Consider the following 15,439-nt stretch of genomic DNA (forward strand, 5'->3'; position numbering starts at 1 on the left):
TCAATGACTCTATTGGTGGGGGCGATTCCCTTCCCCATGCTGAAGGAGCTGTGGCCCTCAGCAGGATTTGAGGGAGGAAGAGGCAAGGAGGGAAGTATATGCTATGATAGGAGTCAGTTGCCCTGCCTAGCTGTGATTTTTGCACCTCCATTGACTAGCTACATATGAAGTCCAGTGAGAGCCCCCCAGCGTGATAGGTAGAAACTGAATGCGAATCCTCTGCCACCCTGCTGAGAAAAAGCCAGAGCCCTTCTGAGCTGGTAGATCGGAGCACATGTAACAAGACAGATGCAGGGCTGCTCCGTCTGGCCCCAGTGTGAGGGCCCCTGGGATGTTGTGTGCTGGGCCCTAGGGTACAATACCTTCTTTGAGTTTGGACCAATCACTGAGGTCCTGGGAAGCTGAGGGACATTCAGGTCACATGTGAAATGGGTCCCACCAGGGATGATGAGGGCTAACTGGTGGCTCCTGCAGAGAAACAGCCTGCCTGTCTCTTTGAGGCATCCTTCAGGCAGCAATCAAGAAAGCAGCCCTGCATGGTGCCAGCAGGGCTGCCGAGAGCGGGTTCGGGCCCTGGTGAAAAAAATTTTTCGGGCTCCCCAGCAAGGGTGGACCAGCTAAACAGGGCCAACAAGAGGGAGTGCAAGCTGAGCCCCCTTCTGGACCATCGGGCCCCAGTAATTTGTACCAGCTTCCCCCCCTCTCTTCGGCCCTGGGTGCCAGTCTTGTAAGCCGCTGCCCTTTCAGGCCTCTCTTTCCCAGGTATGGCTGAAGTGCCAGTGGCAATGAGACTGCATCCCCTAGCCTTGTGCCCTTCAGACCAGCTGTGGTAGCACTGAGCTTTAGGCTGTGGCCAGAGGTCAGGTGTCTGTACTCACACTGCTCAGTCTGCAGCCTTTCACCCTGATGAGTGTGAAGTCCTGCCTGCGAGCCCAGGCCAGAGTGGCTGGGGCAGCGTGAACTGACTCTGGTCATTCTGGGGATCGCAGGAGGATGGGCAGCTGCGGCTGGTACTCTAAGGCCCTCCCTTGTGAAGTCTTGCAAGGCTCAATCTTGTACTCTTCCAGCACTTCTGTGGGGCCATGAGATGCCATGGCTCTGATGTCAGCTATTGGCCCTCCAGCTTTCCATCCCCCCAGTAATCAGGGCTGTCACAGAGATGTTCTGGAACCTGCAGGAAGAGGGGAGCTGGCTGATGCGCTTGCCCTGGGGTGGCATGTGCACTCTCATTCTCAATGGCTTCACTGTCTTCTGTTCCCTCCCCCAGGGGCCTGGGGCAGGGTGTCCTTACCTGCCACCAGCTTAGCCTAGCAGCGCTTGGGGTTGGGGTCAAAGGCTGCAGCTGGAGGGCCTGAGGGAGGGGTTCTGCTCCTAAGGCAGGGTGGGGGTTGGGCTGTGGTCCCTGAGAGGGCTGGGGGCAAAGCCCTTACCAGCAAGTGTAACATCCTCCTAGGTTGTAGGGATGGAGCACAGCTATGGCCCCTCCATTGTGGATGCTGCTCCGTTAGTGACGTGTCCATGTTGGGGGTGAAGCCATGAGCGCCTGAGTGGCTCATAAGGTGGGGGTGGAGCCAGGGTGTAAGTGGAGCTAGATGTGTGGGGGTGGAGCTGTGGAGTGGGCGGAGCTAGTGCTGTGGGGTGGGGCCTATGCAGTGACTGCCCAGTTGCCTGGTGCCCATTGTTGTGGGCGTGTCTGAGCAGTCCCAGTGCCATATAGCAGCCCAGGTGGGACGAGTGGGAGTGATCAGAGCCCCATGGCTGACTCCACTGTACCCCCCTCGCTGCCCTGTGGCCTTATCAATGCCGCCAACCGGTACCTGAGCGCCGAGCCCTTCCGCTTCCAGGTGGTGGCCACGGGCTTGGTGCTGCGGCTCCGCCAGGTCTGGATGCTCCGCTTCGTGCCCTCACAGGGAGCCGGAGCGGCCGGGCAGGCTGAGGAGAGCGGGCAGAGACTGCATCTGCTCAGCTGGCTGCAGCGCTTCCTGGCGGCCGATCCCAATGGCAAAGTCACCTGTGACCAGGAGAGCCCGGGCCCAGGTGCCCTCTTCCTGCTGCGGCAGTACCCAGATGGCAAGGTGTGCAAACTCCACCCACCCCGAACTCTCCATTGCCCCCCACCCCAGGCACCAGCTCCACTGACCCCGGGCCCCCCTCCTACTGCAGCAGCACCTGAGGGCAAGGTGTGAGCCCCCACCTGCCCCAGCACCTAGCACCCACATACTGCTGCCATATCAGCCCATCTGATGGTAGAGCCCGCAGCCCCCTGCCCTCCCTATGGGCAATCTCCCAGCACCCCGGCTAGGGGGACCTGACAACTGGGGGAGGAGCAAAGCTGGCTAGGGCTCAGCTGGCGAAGGGGCTTCCCACAGATCAGTGGGGGTCCTTGCACTGAGCCGGGGCATGGGGAAGTGCAGATGAGCTCGGGTGCCATGTCAAGTCAGAATTAGCTCTCCCACCAAGCGACCTCTCTGCTGTGGCCAAGGCCTTAGGGGCACCGCACTATATTGGAGAGTGACCATGGCCTCAGCCCACCATTAGTGGTCTCTACAACACAGGATGGGTGGGCTCATCTCAGTTCCTCTATCCCCCCTGATTTGTGTGTTGGGAAGGAAGTTTGTCCTATGCCTGCTCAGATCCTCTACCCAGGAGCCACCAGGGGCCACACAGCCCCCAAGAAATCCCCCTTCTGTGGGCACAGTCGCTGTGTCACTGGCTGGAGGTGACTGGGTGCTCCCTGAGGGCCGGTTGGCTCGGGGCCCGCTTTTAGGGCACTGGGTCCCACTGTAAGCTCCAGGGATGGGGAGGCACTTTTTGCCTCCAGGCCAGTGACTGGAGTCTGGCTGGAGCTGGTAGTGACCAAAAGCCTTCCCGCGGGCCGGCTGCTGAGGGGTCTGGGGCAGATAAGTTGTAGGCATCGCAACCTGGTGGCGCAGGTGCCCATGTCTCAGATGCCATGGCTGGGAGCCTCCAAACAAGCCACCTGGCCAGCATGAGGAGTGGGTGGAGCCCCTGAGCTGAGACTGACTGAGTCACTTTGGATGTGGGCTGAAGCAGAGCCAGGGGCATGATTGCTCAGGGGTCTTGTGGTCAAGCGGGTCCTGCCCATGGGTCGGACGGAACCAGGGGCTGAAGAGCAGGCAGAAGACGAGCTGTCAAAGCTCACGTGTCAGCACGGACCCAGCTGGGGGCACTCCTGTGCTCTAAGGCCCGAACATCCTCTCCTCAGACATACGAGCCCTGAGGATTTCCCACCTCCACTTTACCAAGGAAATGGGGGATCCTGCAGGTCCCTGGTCCCACAGAAGGTAAGGATGTGGGTGCCACTGGGGCTCCCTTGCTGCACTGCAACCCAGGTGGGAGAGGTCTACGTACCCCTCTCCTGGACCCTCTTCCAGCCAGCCCAGCCCCTCTGGCTGCTGAGCGTGCCTCATGTGACAGTGCCGGCTTCTCTCCTCCATGTACCAACACACCCACATCTTCCTGTGGCTTCCCCCAGGCTCCCACACGCAAACCGGGGCCCTCGATTCCTGTGCTGGGGTCTGCACTGGAGGAGCCAGCACTGCCCCCCGAGCCATGCTGGCACCGGCCCCTCCTTGCTTGGGTATGTGCTTTGCCCACAGGGAAGACACGTCTGTACCCACCCTGCCCTGGCACTGACGAGCTGCCCCTCCCGGCAGGTGTCCCTGCAGTGCGAGCTCTCCCAGCGCTACCTGGGCGGGGCCGAGGACAACGTCACCTGCTTTGCCCAGACCGTGAGTGAGGGCGAGAAGTGGAGCCTGCACCTGGCCCAGCACCCCAACGGGCACATGCTGAACCCCGGCAAGCAGCGCTACATGCGCTGCGACCAGCAGACCGGGCACATGCGCTGCGACCGCGATCTGCCCTGGGGGCCTGAGGCTGTCATCACCCTCCACTTTGACCTCAAAGGTGGGCAGCCCCTCCCCGCTTCCTCAGGGGTGCTCTGCCCTGCTGGGGTGAGGGGAGCTGAGGGGAGGTACTGGAGAGTAAGGGGGTGGGGGACTAGGGGGGTGCCATGTGGGAGCAGATCTGAGGGAAGGGGGAAGATGTGAGCAGGGGAGGGGGTATTGGGCGCTGGGGTGGGTGGGGAAGGATCTGAGGGTGCAAGGAAGGATGTGGGAGGCCAGGGCACTGAGGTGGGATAGGAAATATACGTGTAGATGAGGTGGGGTGCATGCTCGCCCATTGCATGTGTCCCACAGGCCTGCAGCATCACTGGGATTGCCAGTGGCTCGGATCCTGTACAGCTGGGAGGGCTGTTAGGCCAGCAGCACTGGGCCATGGTGCCCCGGTGCCAGGATGACTCTCTCTCTAATGTTGCCTCCCTGCCCCGTCTCTAGAGAAGAAGTACGGGCTGCGGAGCGGGGCTGGGAGCCTCCTGGCTGCCGACGGCTCACTACAGGCCGAGCTGTCCCCTCAGACGCTCTACTCCCTGGAGCTGCGGGGTAGCCTGCTGGCCCTGCGGGACGCGGATGGCAGGTACCTGACTGGGCGCGAGGGCATCGTCAAGACCTTCAAGACGGACAAGCCGGGGCGCGACGAGCTCTTTGCTCTGGAGCCCAGTGCTGCACAGGTCTCGCTGCGCACCTTTGCCGGGGGCCGCTTTGTCTGCTGCAGGCCAGGTGAGCGGGGCAGGGTGGGGAACCCGGTGCTGCACCACTTGCCCTGCTGGCTGCTGCTATTCCCACTCCAACTCGCCCCCCCCCCCCCGCCCTGGGCTGCTCTCCAGACGGGCAGCACGTGCTGCAGCAGGAGCAGACCTGGCAGCCAGGCCCCATGTATTCTGGGGCACTCTGCACATAGAAGGCCTAGTGGTTGCAGCACTGGACTGGGACTGGATCTGGGTTCATTTCCCGGCTCCCTGCGGGACCTAGCTCAAATCACTGCATCTCTCTAGGCCTCTGTTCCCTATGTGCAAAACGTTCCTTCCTTTCTCCCCTGTTTGTGTAGTGAAACAGTCAGATCTGTAGGGCAGGGACTGTCACTGTGTCTATACAGCCCCTAGCACAATGGGGCCTGATCTTGGTTCAGGCCCCTATTGTTGTTATCTGTATTAAACTACGGCGTGATCTGAATTCTGCAGCAAAATCCGGTGGTCTCTGAGAAAGATACAAGTCGTTTGCAATATTGCACCCAGTGGAATATGGAAATCTGCACTGTGCTGTTTATTTTGTGTAAAGCATTGTATACTGGGCTACCCCCACATGTTGAACATGGCCCATGGGGTTTGGCATTGACAGATAGTCAGTAGGTTTCATGCTTAACAGTCCATAGAGCTGCCGGATCAGCCGGCACTTCCTTTCCTAGCTGTTGTTTCAGGCTGTCTGCCTACAGCCTCAGGCAGGTATCCCATTGTTAATTACCCTCCATTCATATTTTCAAGGGGGCTCTGCATTATGTGGGCAGCCACAGGGTCCTAGTTAGCCCTTGGGATCTCTTCACAGGGCTGTGTCCCCATCTGCTGTGGTGGATGGAAGTTGCTGTGACTGGAGTAGGTCCAGCTGCAGCCAGCAGAGGGCAGCAGTGATACACATACCGGCCCTTCTGGGCCATGGGGGAGGGCATTATTGACTCTCCAGGCTGGCACCACACTGCCAGCCTTTTTACTATGTGTCTCTTGCTGCCCACAGGGGCTGACATCTATGCCAATGCCATGTCCGTCGGCAACACGGAGATTTTCCAGCTGCTGCTGAACGATGTCACTAAGCAGGCCTGCTTTCGCAGCTCTTCCGGCACCTATCTCGCTGTGGTGAGTGTGGCCGGAGCCAGGGGATTGGCACAGATCCCCCGATGGGGGGAGATCGACAGAACCACCGGCTTTGGCCTGCAGCATGCTGCCTGCCGCAGTGCAGCTCTGGCGATCTACCAGCAGGGGGCGAACACATCGCTGGGACAGGGATGTAGGCAACTGCCAGCACAGGGAAGGCTGGCCCTGGCTCTCCCCTGCCCTGCTATCCAATCCCAGCTGCTAGAGTGTGCCCCGTTCCAGGAGTGGCCTATTCAGAGGGTGCCAGCAAGTTAGGGGTTAAACCCCCTAGCTCCGGGGCCTGGGTAGGAGAGCTTTGAATCTCAGTCCCTCTGTCCCTCCTCTGCCCAGCCCTGTGCCCAGCTGGTGCCTTCCTTAGCCCTGCCCCAGAGCCATGTTCGCCCCTCTCTTAGGGAGGTGTTAGGTTGTGGCAGGGGAACATGGCTCCAAGGACCGGGCCTGTGGCTAGACCCCAACTGGGAACGGGAGCAGCTCCTGATCCCCCCCCAAAGGGGGAACATGAGGGCTGAGCACCTGTCCCCGCCCCCTAATGCTGCCTCCTTGCAGGGCCCCAAGGATTCTGTGGTGAGCACCAGCACCCAAGACAAGGGGGTCTGGTTCTCACTCCAGTACCGGGAGCAGAGGGTGACCCTGCGAATGGCTGACGGCAGACACATGGCCACCAGGCCCAATGGGCAGCTGCTGCTGGTGCCCGAGGCGGCAGGTAGGGGCAGGACACAGCCGATACCCCTAATTGGGGAGGGGGGTTGGCAATGCGATAGAGGCCCTTCACCTCAGTGCCCCACGCTTCCCATCCAGCCCCGGGGCGGCGCTGATAAATCCCTCCCATGCAGTGGCTGTTGTGGGGCTCACGTGACGTCTCTGCCCAGATCACTGGCACTAACTGCCCCCCTTGGTTGCAGCCAGGGTCCGCCCTGGTCTTGGAATGAGGCCCTGGGGCAGGGGCCAGGACTGCCCTGCAAGGAGAGTGTCCGTTTCCAGGGCTTGCTCTTCAGCAGCGATGGTGATTTTGGGCACACAGCAGCTTTGGCCTCTCTGCTCGATCCCTGCCCTGGAGGGGTGGGGCAGAGGGGGTCCAGGGCCCTGCTCTAGAGCGTCACCCCTATTTCCCCCATCCCCGGGGGAGTGGGCCCTGGCCTGCCCCATATACTGAAGGGATGGTTCTCAGCAGCAGCCCCTCCTGACCTGACTTGACAGAGCTTTGGCCCTGTCTGCCTCCACACAGCGCCTCTGCAGGCCTGGTAGCCTCCATCCTGTGCCCCGTGTGGGGCCAGCTGGAGCTAACGCTGCCTGCGGGGATCTGTGCCCTCAGGCAAGGGGGAGGAGTTCCTGCTGCTGCTGGTGAACCGGCCCCTGCTGATCCTGCAGAGCGAGGCGGGCTTCGTGGGGCTGTTCCCCGGGACGCAGCGCCTGGACGGAAACCGGCCAGCCTACGATGCCAGTGCCCTGACACTCGGCGAGGACGGCTTCTGCCACTTCAGAGTCGGTGCGGCACGGGGTTCCTGCCAGGGTCTGGGGCATGGAGACGCCAGGGGGCTGGGGAGTACCAGGCATGGGGAGGGGACTGAGGATCTGTGCCAGGGGCTGGAGTGTGGGTGTGCAGGGTGATGAGGGTGTGCCAGGCACTGGAGTATCCCTGGGGATGGGGGTGCTAGGGGAACCCGACTGGAAGTGGGGGGAGGGGCCCTTGGCCATGTCTTAGGAAGAGGGGTTGCCCAGGGTTCCTCTGCCCAGGCTGGAAATGCCCTCTTCCATCACTGGGGGGTCAGTCAATGAACTGCTGAAGGCCCCCAGCTCCTCCCCTTCCCATCAATTTGCAGTAGCCAGCACTTCAGAGGCAAGGGGGAAGCGCCCTCTGCCCCTCCCATAATCCTCCTAGGAGCAGAGTCCATGCTGGCCCCACCTAGTGTCCGCTCTGCAGCAAGGCTCTGGTGTGCATCTCCTGGAGTGCTTCCACCCATAACATCCTGCGGCAGCACCTCCCCTAGGTTACAAGTGTGCCCTTTCACTCTGGCCGCCCCCTCTGCCATGATCCATGTCACCCAGCCCTAACTGCTCCCTTTGGCCCACAGCCAACAAGTACTGGAGCCTGGATAAGGACGGGCTGGTCATGGCGAATGGAGACCACCCCAGCAACTTCACCCTCCAGTTCGTCTCCTCCAGCTGCCTTGTGCTGAAGGCTCCCAACAGCAAGTACCTGGTGGCGGAGGCGGGGGGCCGCCTGTGGGCAGGGGCCTCAGACGCAGCCTCTGCCACACCCTTTCACTACTAAGGGTCTCTAGCCCCTGAAATAAACTTCTCTTCCACTGTCCAAGCGCTGCCAGCCTATTGCTGGGACCCCCTCCCCTCCTGCTGCCACCCGGTCATTGCCCATCTTGCCTCACTATCAGTATCCCTCCTGCTGCCTGGAGAGTGGGTCCAGGCTGGGGCAGACAGTGCAGGCTGGCATGGGCCTGGCCTGCCACCTGGAGCCAGCTGTTGGGAGATGTGGGTCGGGGGAGGCGAATTGATGGGGCTTCTCCCAGCCAGAGCAGTGCTCTGTGGCGCAGGGAGCATTCATGTGTCCTGAAGTGGGAGCAGGCTGCCCCCTAGTGGCCCAGGGGGGAGGTGCCTCCTTGCTGCCTCCTGGGGGAAGCCCTACTCTAATGAAAAGGCTCCAGGCAGCAGCAGTAGCAGAAAAATAAATATTTATTGGAAAATAGTATTGATTTGGAGGATGCGAGAGGAGGGGGAAAAGTGCCACGAGTCACTGCTACAGCAAATAACACTGAATGTGGGGGAGCGGGTGGAAGCACCTCTCAATCAGTCACACATGCGATAGACAGGAGCTTATTAATACTTACAAGGGGGGCCCTGGGTGTCTGCCCCTCCAGCCCCATGCTGAAATGGGAGGACACAGAAGGTGCAGGCATGATCCATGGGGGTGTGGTCTGGGCCAGGGGCCACCTGGCCTTGTGTGCGGGGGCTCGGACAAACTCTAAGCCCTGGCTGTAGGGGCCGGAATGGGATCCATGTCACCTCCCAGCAGCCTCTTCCCCCCCCTCCCTCCCCTCCCCCACTGCACGGCAGGCAGGGGAGGGCGGTGCCTGCAGCGGGTGAGTGATGCCTGGGCACACGGAATGGCTGCTTCATGAGGCGCCAGGTCTGGGATGCGAGTTAAAGTCTCTCTCCAAGTTGCTGGGCACGCCAGCGGTGGCTTCCTGCCCAGGAGGGGCTGATGTGGAATGAGGCTGTGGCTGGGTCTAGCTCTGCTCTGAGGGGCTGAGACGCTGCCATCAGACCAGCCGTGGAGGGAGGGAATGTGTGGCCTCAGTCCCAGGCGCTGGGGCAACGTGTCGCCTTGTCTGGCCCGGAACAGGCTGGATGGAGCCTTAATATGAGTCCACCCTAGAGGGAGATAAACAGGAGAGAGCCTGGCCGTCAATTGCAGACCCTCAGTAGCCTCTCCAACCCCACACGGCTCTGGCTGGGGCGGGGGGGGAGCTTCCCTCACATCCCTGGGCAACCCTGTCACCCCAACTGCTTCCACACACCCCCGGGAATCTGTCCTCGTAGCAGCCAATCAGAGGAGAGGAGTGCAGATGAGGAAACCGAAGCAGGGGCAGTCAGGAATGGCACCCAGGAGTCCTGATCCCCAGGCGTGTGCATGAGCCACCTGCCCAGCCATTCCCTGTTTGTATCATCAGCGTTTTCTCTCCACACTTTCCCTCCCTCATCCTGTCTCCACCACAGCCTCCCTCCTTGCTCATGACCTAGTTATTCCATCATTTCCACTAGCCCATGAATGGTCCAGTCTCCCCCAGCCCCAGTGCTTTTTCACCCCTTGGATCCTGTCTCCCTCCTGGCCAGTCTGTCCATCCCAGCTCCTCCCATGTTACCCCTCCAGACCCTGCCCACAGCTGCTCAGTTTCCCACTGCCTCCCAGTGGTGCGGCTGCTCAGGGCAGGAGGGGGGTGGGGTACCTGGAGAAGGAGGCCAGGGTGAGGATGCCCAGGAGCAGCTCGACGGCGTAGAAGAGCAGCAGGATGGCATTGAGGATGGCCTCCAGCCGGAGGGCGTAGGTCTGCAGGAGCAGATAATAGGCCGCCATCACTGCCGCTGGGAATGTCAAGGCCAGGCTGATGGAGAGCGGCACCTTCCGCTGGCACAGGTTCCCCTTGGAGCCTGCCACGTGGCACAGTTAGTAAGGCAACTGCTCCCTGCCCTGCAGCCATCCACGCACGCAGCTTCCTGGAGGGGTAAAACTGGGGGGACAGGGATATAGAGCCTATCCCCTCTAGGACACAGGCTCCAATCCAGCCCAAGGGCAGGGAATGGGACATGGAGCCTTTCCTCTCTAGGCCTCTGGCCCCTGGTCCAGAAACCTGGCTGGCTCAGGCAAAGAGCTCTTCAACTCTAGGCACTGATCCATCTCCAAGCTGAGTGAGCAAAAGCCAGTCATGTGCTGGCTGCTTGGCGGCCCAGTGAAATCAGGCACCAGTCCAGCTGTCTCAGAGCTGTTTGCCCCCAGGGGGCTGCTTGCCCTGTTGTTCCAGAGCTGGCTGTTAATCTTAGGCACTCACCAAAAAATATCCGAGTGACTTCAATGCCGAGGTAGAGGAAGAGCATGACCAGATCCAGGGCCAAGTTGGCAGAGGGGTATGGTAACAGCAGCCCTGTGGACACAAGTCACCTGTTTCAGGAGGAGTGCAAGGCCTCCAAACCCTCTTTCTGGGGTGCCACTGTCCCTCACCGGCACAAGCCCCTAAGGAAGGGGAGATGGCTGTGAATAACTAGTGGTTCTCAGCCCGAAGGCCTTCCTCCAGGGACAGCAAGTCTGGGGGAGAGCCCCAGAGAGGTGCCAGCAGGACCACAGAAATGCAGTGCAGAGTGGCTCATCTAATGGGTCCCGGCCCTTGCCCAGCATCAGAGCCAAAGGCTTCCTCTTACTCCTCCCTCCCACCAGATGCAGCCCTGCAACGGGCTGGGAGTGGCTGAAACGCATGGATGGGCTGGGAGGCCTGAGGGGCTTAGGTGGAATAAGTCAGCTGGCACTCCACTGGGCTTGTCCTGCCTGCCTTGCCCTCAGTCAAGTGGCGCTTGATACCACAGCACAGAGGGCAGCCCTGCTGCCAAAGGCTGTTCTGTAGTAGTCCCTGGTGATCTGGAATGGCAGTGGAGGGAACTCACCTTTATAGACGAATATGAAGATCTCCAGGAGGAAGTAAGTGGCATAATACCATCCATTGAGGAAGAGCAGGATTTCCAGCGGTGTAGAGGAGAGCTGGCGGCCTGGGGGATGGGCAGATGAATAGCATGAATGGGTGAGGTGCTGCTCCCCATGCAGGCCTGCCGGCCTCATTCTTCCCCCCAAAGAGGGCAGAGGAAGCCAAAAGGGCCTGAGCTGCATTAACCCCTAACTCCCCATGGGAGCCCCGCCCTCGTAGGATGAGGGATTGTCTGGCTCTCTGAGATAGGCTGAACACAAGGGACTGACTGAGAGGATAGGTGGTCAAGGTACTACTGGCCTGGATTCTTTCCCAGCTCTGCAACAGGCTCCTTGCATGACCCTGGGCGAGCCACTGAGCACAGACTTACAAAGAGATGTAGGCACCTAAAAATGTAGACAGGTGCTCACCTGCCTCTTTAGGCACCTCAAAATCTGACCCTGAGTCTCTCTGGGCCTCAGTTTCCCATCTGTAAAATGGGGATAAGAATCCTTCATTTCATAGAATCATAGAATATCAGGGTTGGAAGGGACTTCAGGAGGTCATCTAGTCCAACCCCCTGCTCAGAGCAGGATCAATTCCCAACTAAATCATCCCAGCCAGGGCTTTGTCAAGCCGGGCCTTAAAAACCTCTAAGGAAGGAGATTCCACCACCTCCCTAGGTAACGCATTCCAGTGCTTTCTCCCAGCTTTTGTCTATTTTGTTTCACTGGGGCAGGGGCTGGTTCTCGCAATGCATTAGTGCAGCAGAATGGAGCCCTGATCTCAGCTGGGGCTGCTGGGTGCTATTGTGATTTCACATCGTCTAAGGCCAGAAGGGATCACTGAGTCTGATCTCCTGTATAGCACAGGTTGCCAAGTTACCCCAGAGGCCGGACGAGCTGCCACTTGGGGCTGACCTCACATCTGGCATGAGTCCAGTAACTTGTGTTTGACTAAAGCATCTTCCAGAGAGGTGATGTGACTCCCCCACTTCCCTGGGTCATTTTTTCCCGTGGTCTGTCCCCGCACTGTTAGGAATGTCGGCCTATTGTCTAATTTGAATTTGTCCAGCTTCAGCTTCAGCTTCCAGCCGTTGTTTCGTGGTTGGCTCTTCTCCGCTAGAAGCAGGCAATGTGGTTCTCTAAGCCTCTCCACTTTCTGTCTGCAGGCAGGAGCTTTCCCCACTACATTTTGGTTTTTCTCCCTCTGCTTGGTGCCACCCTTGGCAGGAAGAGGATTTTTGAGAACAGGAAACTTGTATTTAAAGAGAAAACATGGCAGGGCAGCAGGCCCAACTAAGATCAAAGAGCTCCTACACATGCCCAGCCACACAGTAGTGTGCCACCTACCCCACTTTACAGCAGGGTATCAGGCAGCAAGGAGTGAAACTCGGCAGCAGGAGCTGGCTTCGCACTCTCCAAGCCGGCTGTTTCTATCTGGTTGGTGCTTCAGGCCAAGGTGAAGCATTGACTCCACCAGCAGTGATGTGGCAGACAAGCTTTCAGCTGTGTGGGCTGGTCATTTAGCAGTAGAACATGTTTTGGAAGTAACAAGCCAGAAACCCATAGCTCTTGTCTTCTGTTCTGATTGGGGTGAAACAAAGTTCCCAGGAATATGTCTGTAAATGGTGGATTCTCTGTGACCTTAAGTCTTTAAACCATGATTTGAGGACTTCAAGAGGTTAGGGGTCTATTTCAGGAGTGGGTGGGTGAGGTTCTGTGGCCTGCAATGTGCAGGGGGTCAGACTAGATTGGGGTGGGCAAACTACGGTCCGGAGGCCGCATGCGGCCCTTCAGATATTTTAATCCAGGGGGCAGGGTGTGGCTCCCGGAACCAGTGGCATGTCCCCTCTCCAGCTCCTACACGTAGGGGCAGTCAGGGGGCTCCGCACGCTGCCCCCACCTCAAGCGCCGTCCCCGCAGCTCTCATTGGACCCATGGCCAATGGGAGCTGCAGGGGCGGCGCCTGCGGACAGGCAGTGCGCCAAGCCGCCTGGCTGCACCGCCACATAGGAGCCAGAGGTGGGACATGTTGCTGCTTTTGGGAGCTGCTTGAGGTAAGCACCGCCTGGAGCCTGCACCCCTGACCCCCTCCCATGCCCCAACCACCTGCCCCCGCCCTGATTCCCCTCCTGCCCTCCAAACCCCCTGCCCCAGCCCGGAGCCACCCTCCCGCACCCTGAACTCCTCATGTCTGGCTCCACCCCAGAGCTCGCACCCCCAGCCAGAGCCCTCACCTCCTCCCGCATCCCAACACCCAATTTTGTGATCATTCATGGCCCTCTATACAATTTCCATTACCAGATGTAGCCCTTGGGCCAAAAAGTTTGCCCACCCTGGACTAGATGATCATGATGGTCCCTTCTGATCTTAAAGTCTATGAGATGACAGAACCCTGTAGTATGCGGTGTTTTCAAGGTACCGATAAATCGTAATCAGGTTAGTGATGAGAATTAGGGTTACCATACGTCCGGATTTTCCCGGACATGTCCGGCTTTTTGGGCCTCAAATCCCCGTCTGGGAGGAAATTCCCAAAAGCCAGACAGTCTGGGAAAATAGGGAGGGAGAGCCCGGCAGTGCTCGGCCGGGAGGGCGGGGGGGGGGGGGCCGAGGTGCTCGGCCGGGACGGGGACGGGGCTGGCGGTGCTCGGCCGGGACGGGGCCGATGGTGCTGGGACGGGGCCGGGGCCGACGGTGCTCGGCCGGGACGGGGACGGGGCCGACGGTGCGGGGCCGGGACGGGGACGGGGCCGACGGTGCGGGGCCGGGACCGAGGCCGACGGTGCTGGGCCGGGGGTGCTCGGACCGGGGCCGGCGCCCCAGGTCCCGAGCCGGGCGGGAGACACCGGGGCCAGAGCCTCTTGGCCTGGGCCGGCCGGCCGCCGGAGGGAGCCGCTGGGCCGGACTGGGCTGCGCCGCACCCCGCCCCAGCCCCAGCTTACCTGCTGCCTCCCTGTTTCAGGCTTCTCGCGAACATTTGAAGCAGGGGAGAGGGAGGAGCAGGGGACAGAGCATTCAGGGGAAGGGGCAGAGTTGGGGCGGGGACTTTGGGGAAGGGGCGGACTTGGGGCGGGGCTGGGGCTCCGTGGAGTCTCCTCCTTTTTTAAAACTAAAATATGGTAACCCTATGAGAATGGATCTCACTGCCAGAGCTAACGCTGCCTGACCCCGACCGTTTCCATTCCAGCCTCTGCTGGCTGTAGGTCTGCGCTTTGCAGAGAAGTTTCCAGGCCTGGGCTCTGAGGGCGAGCTGCTTTTCAGCACCCTTTGAGCCAGCTGGGGTCAGTGGATCTGGGTGTGTGTGTGTGTGTAGGGGGGAACTCGGTGCTTTCCTGAGATATAAAATCTGCTCGTTTTGTTTTTAAACCAGCTCCTGAAGGTGCAGGAGGGGGCGATTGGGCAGGGCCACCCTCTCCATCAGCACCTGGGGAGAAAGGCTTGGAGACAAAAAGAGCAGGGGGGGGGGCATAGCTCCGTCCATGGGGTGGGGGAAAGGGAGGCAGGTGACCCCCTGGGATGGATTGGGGGAAGGGATGTGCCCCTCCCCCCCCCATGGAGGGGAAGGTCAAGGGCCCTTCCCGCGAGGACGGGGTCACGTGGCAGCCCCAGGGTGGTCAGGGAAGTGGGAGGTCACGTGGCATCCCATGTAGAAGGTGGGGCAGAAGGACGTGCACCCCGAAGGTGGGAATGGGGAGGTCACGTGTCTTTCCCGCAAGGATTAGAAGTCACGTGGCACAGCCCCCCGGCATGCGCCCCCGGATGCTGCCGCCCCGCACTCGGTGAAGGCTCCTGGGGTGGAGGGGGTGTCCCACGCACCGGGCTGGTGGGGAGGGAATCCGGGACCCCCTCCCCGCACTTACTTCTAGGCGCCATCTTCCATCTCCATGGAAACTGTCACCCAGCGACATCGCTTCCGGCAACGCGGACTAGGGAAGCGGAAGTGCGGGGCCAGAGCGGCTCGCGCCGCTCCATCCGGCTCAGCCCCGCGGCTCGATGGTGCTGGAGGACCCGCCGGGCTTTGTGCAGCGGGGGCTGCATTGTGTGGTGGCGGTGGCAGAGGCAGGCCCTCCGGGGCTGGGGCTCTGCGTAAAGCTCCAGCTCCCGGAGTCCCGGCATCTCCGCGCTGCCCCGGGGGGTCCCTCCAGCCAGCCCAGGGACCCCCCGGGAGCCTGCCGGCTCAGACACCCTCGTCCCCCCGCCTTGATTATTGGTTTAACATCTCCTGGGTTCGAAGCCCGTCTCCTGCCTGCGTGGCTTGTTGCCTTTGCCCACCCACAGCTGGGGACATTGCGATGCTCCCCCGGCCTCTTGCCTCCAGGAGCTTTATGACAAGACTTGTCATCCCATCACAAGAGTTGGCAACGCAGCTATTGGCTCCTCCTACTATCCAGGGGCTCATGGCTAATATTGAGTGCCTCACAGTCTGCTATGGATCCTGATCTCCCTCTCTAACAGCAAGGCTGGTC

At 60.4% G+C, this 15,439-nt stretch overlaps 3 protein-coding genes across 4 annotated transcripts; 2 read left to right on the forward strand and 1 right to left on the reverse strand.

Moving 5' to 3' along the window:
• Positions 1-1,735: 1,735 nt before the first annotated feature.
• Positions 1,736-2,209, forward strand: LOC117875984 (fascin-like). Its single transcript, XM_034767639.1, has one exon. It carries the CDS (start codon positions 1,755-1,757, stop codon positions 2,184-2,186), a length of 432 nt encoding a protein of 143 aa, XP_034623530.1. The 5' UTR covers positions 1,736-1,754; the 3' UTR covers positions 2,187-2,209.
• LOC117875979 (fascin-like) lies at positions 1,752-8,096 on the forward strand. Its single transcript, XM_034767628.1, has 6 exons — positions 1,752-3,927; positions 4,359-4,640; positions 5,649-5,767; positions 6,332-6,488; positions 7,098-7,271; positions 7,858-8,096. Exons 1-6 carry the CDS (start codon positions 3,105-3,107, stop codon positions 8,055-8,057), a joined length of 1,755 nt encoding a protein of 584 aa, XP_034623519.1. The 5' UTR covers positions 1,752-3,104; the 3' UTR covers positions 8,058-8,096.
• Positions 8,097-8,455: 359 nt separating this feature from the next.
• On the reverse strand, positions 8,456-14,939 carry TMEM216 (transmembrane protein 216). Of its 2 annotated transcripts, XM_034767641.1 has the most exons (5): positions 14,834-14,938; positions 10,955-11,056; positions 10,348-10,440; positions 9,748-9,949; positions 8,456-9,172 (listed from the first exon to the last, which is right to left on the reverse strand). In XM_034767641.1, the coding sequence occupies exons 1-5, from the start codon at positions 14,844-14,846 to the stop codon at positions 9,157-9,159; spliced, it is 426 nt and encodes a 141-aa protein (XP_034623532.1). In that variant the 5' UTR covers positions 14,847-14,938; the 3' UTR covers positions 8,456-9,156. The 2 variants fall into 2 exon arrangements, with proteins under 2 accessions (XP_034623532.1, XP_034623531.1); XM_034767640.1 differs by lacking the exon at positions 9,748-9,949 and having other exon boundaries at positions 14,834-14,939.
• Positions 14,940-15,439: the final 500 nt, after the last annotated feature.

The sequence above is a fragment of the Trachemys scripta genome, chromosome 4, assembly GCF_013100865.1.
Source record: "Trachemys scripta elegans isolate TJP31775 chromosome 4, CAS_Tse_1.0, whole genome shotgun sequence".
Lineage (NCBI taxonomy): Eukaryota > Metazoa > Chordata > Testudines > Emydidae > Trachemys > Trachemys scripta.

Coding starts and splice junctions, on each gene's coding strand:
- LOC117875984 (XM_034767639.1), top strand. CDS start 1,755: ATGGCTGACTCCACTGTACCCCCCTCGCTGCCCTGTGGCCTTATCAAT.
- LOC117875979 (XM_034767628.1), top strand. CDS start 3,105: ATGGGTCGGACGGAACCAGGGGCTGAAGAGCAGGCAGAAGACGAGCTG. Junction 3,928..4,358: donor CCTCCACTTTGACCTCAAAG/GTGGGCAGCCCC, acceptor CCCCGTCTCTAG/AGAAGAAGTACGGGCTGCGG. Junction 5,768..6,331: donor CCGGCACCTATCTCGCTGTG/GTGAGTGTGGCC, acceptor GCCTCCTTGCAG/GGCCCCAAGGATTCTGTGGT.
- TMEM216 (XM_034767640.1), bottom strand. Junction 10,441..10,954: donor CTTCATATTCGTCTATAAAG/GTGAGTTCCCTC, acceptor TTGTGTCCACAG/GGCTGCTGTTACCATACCCC. Junction 9,173..10,347: donor AGTCACTCGGATATTTTTTG/GTGAGTGCCTAA, acceptor ATCTCCCTCTAG/GGTGGACTCATATTAAGGCT.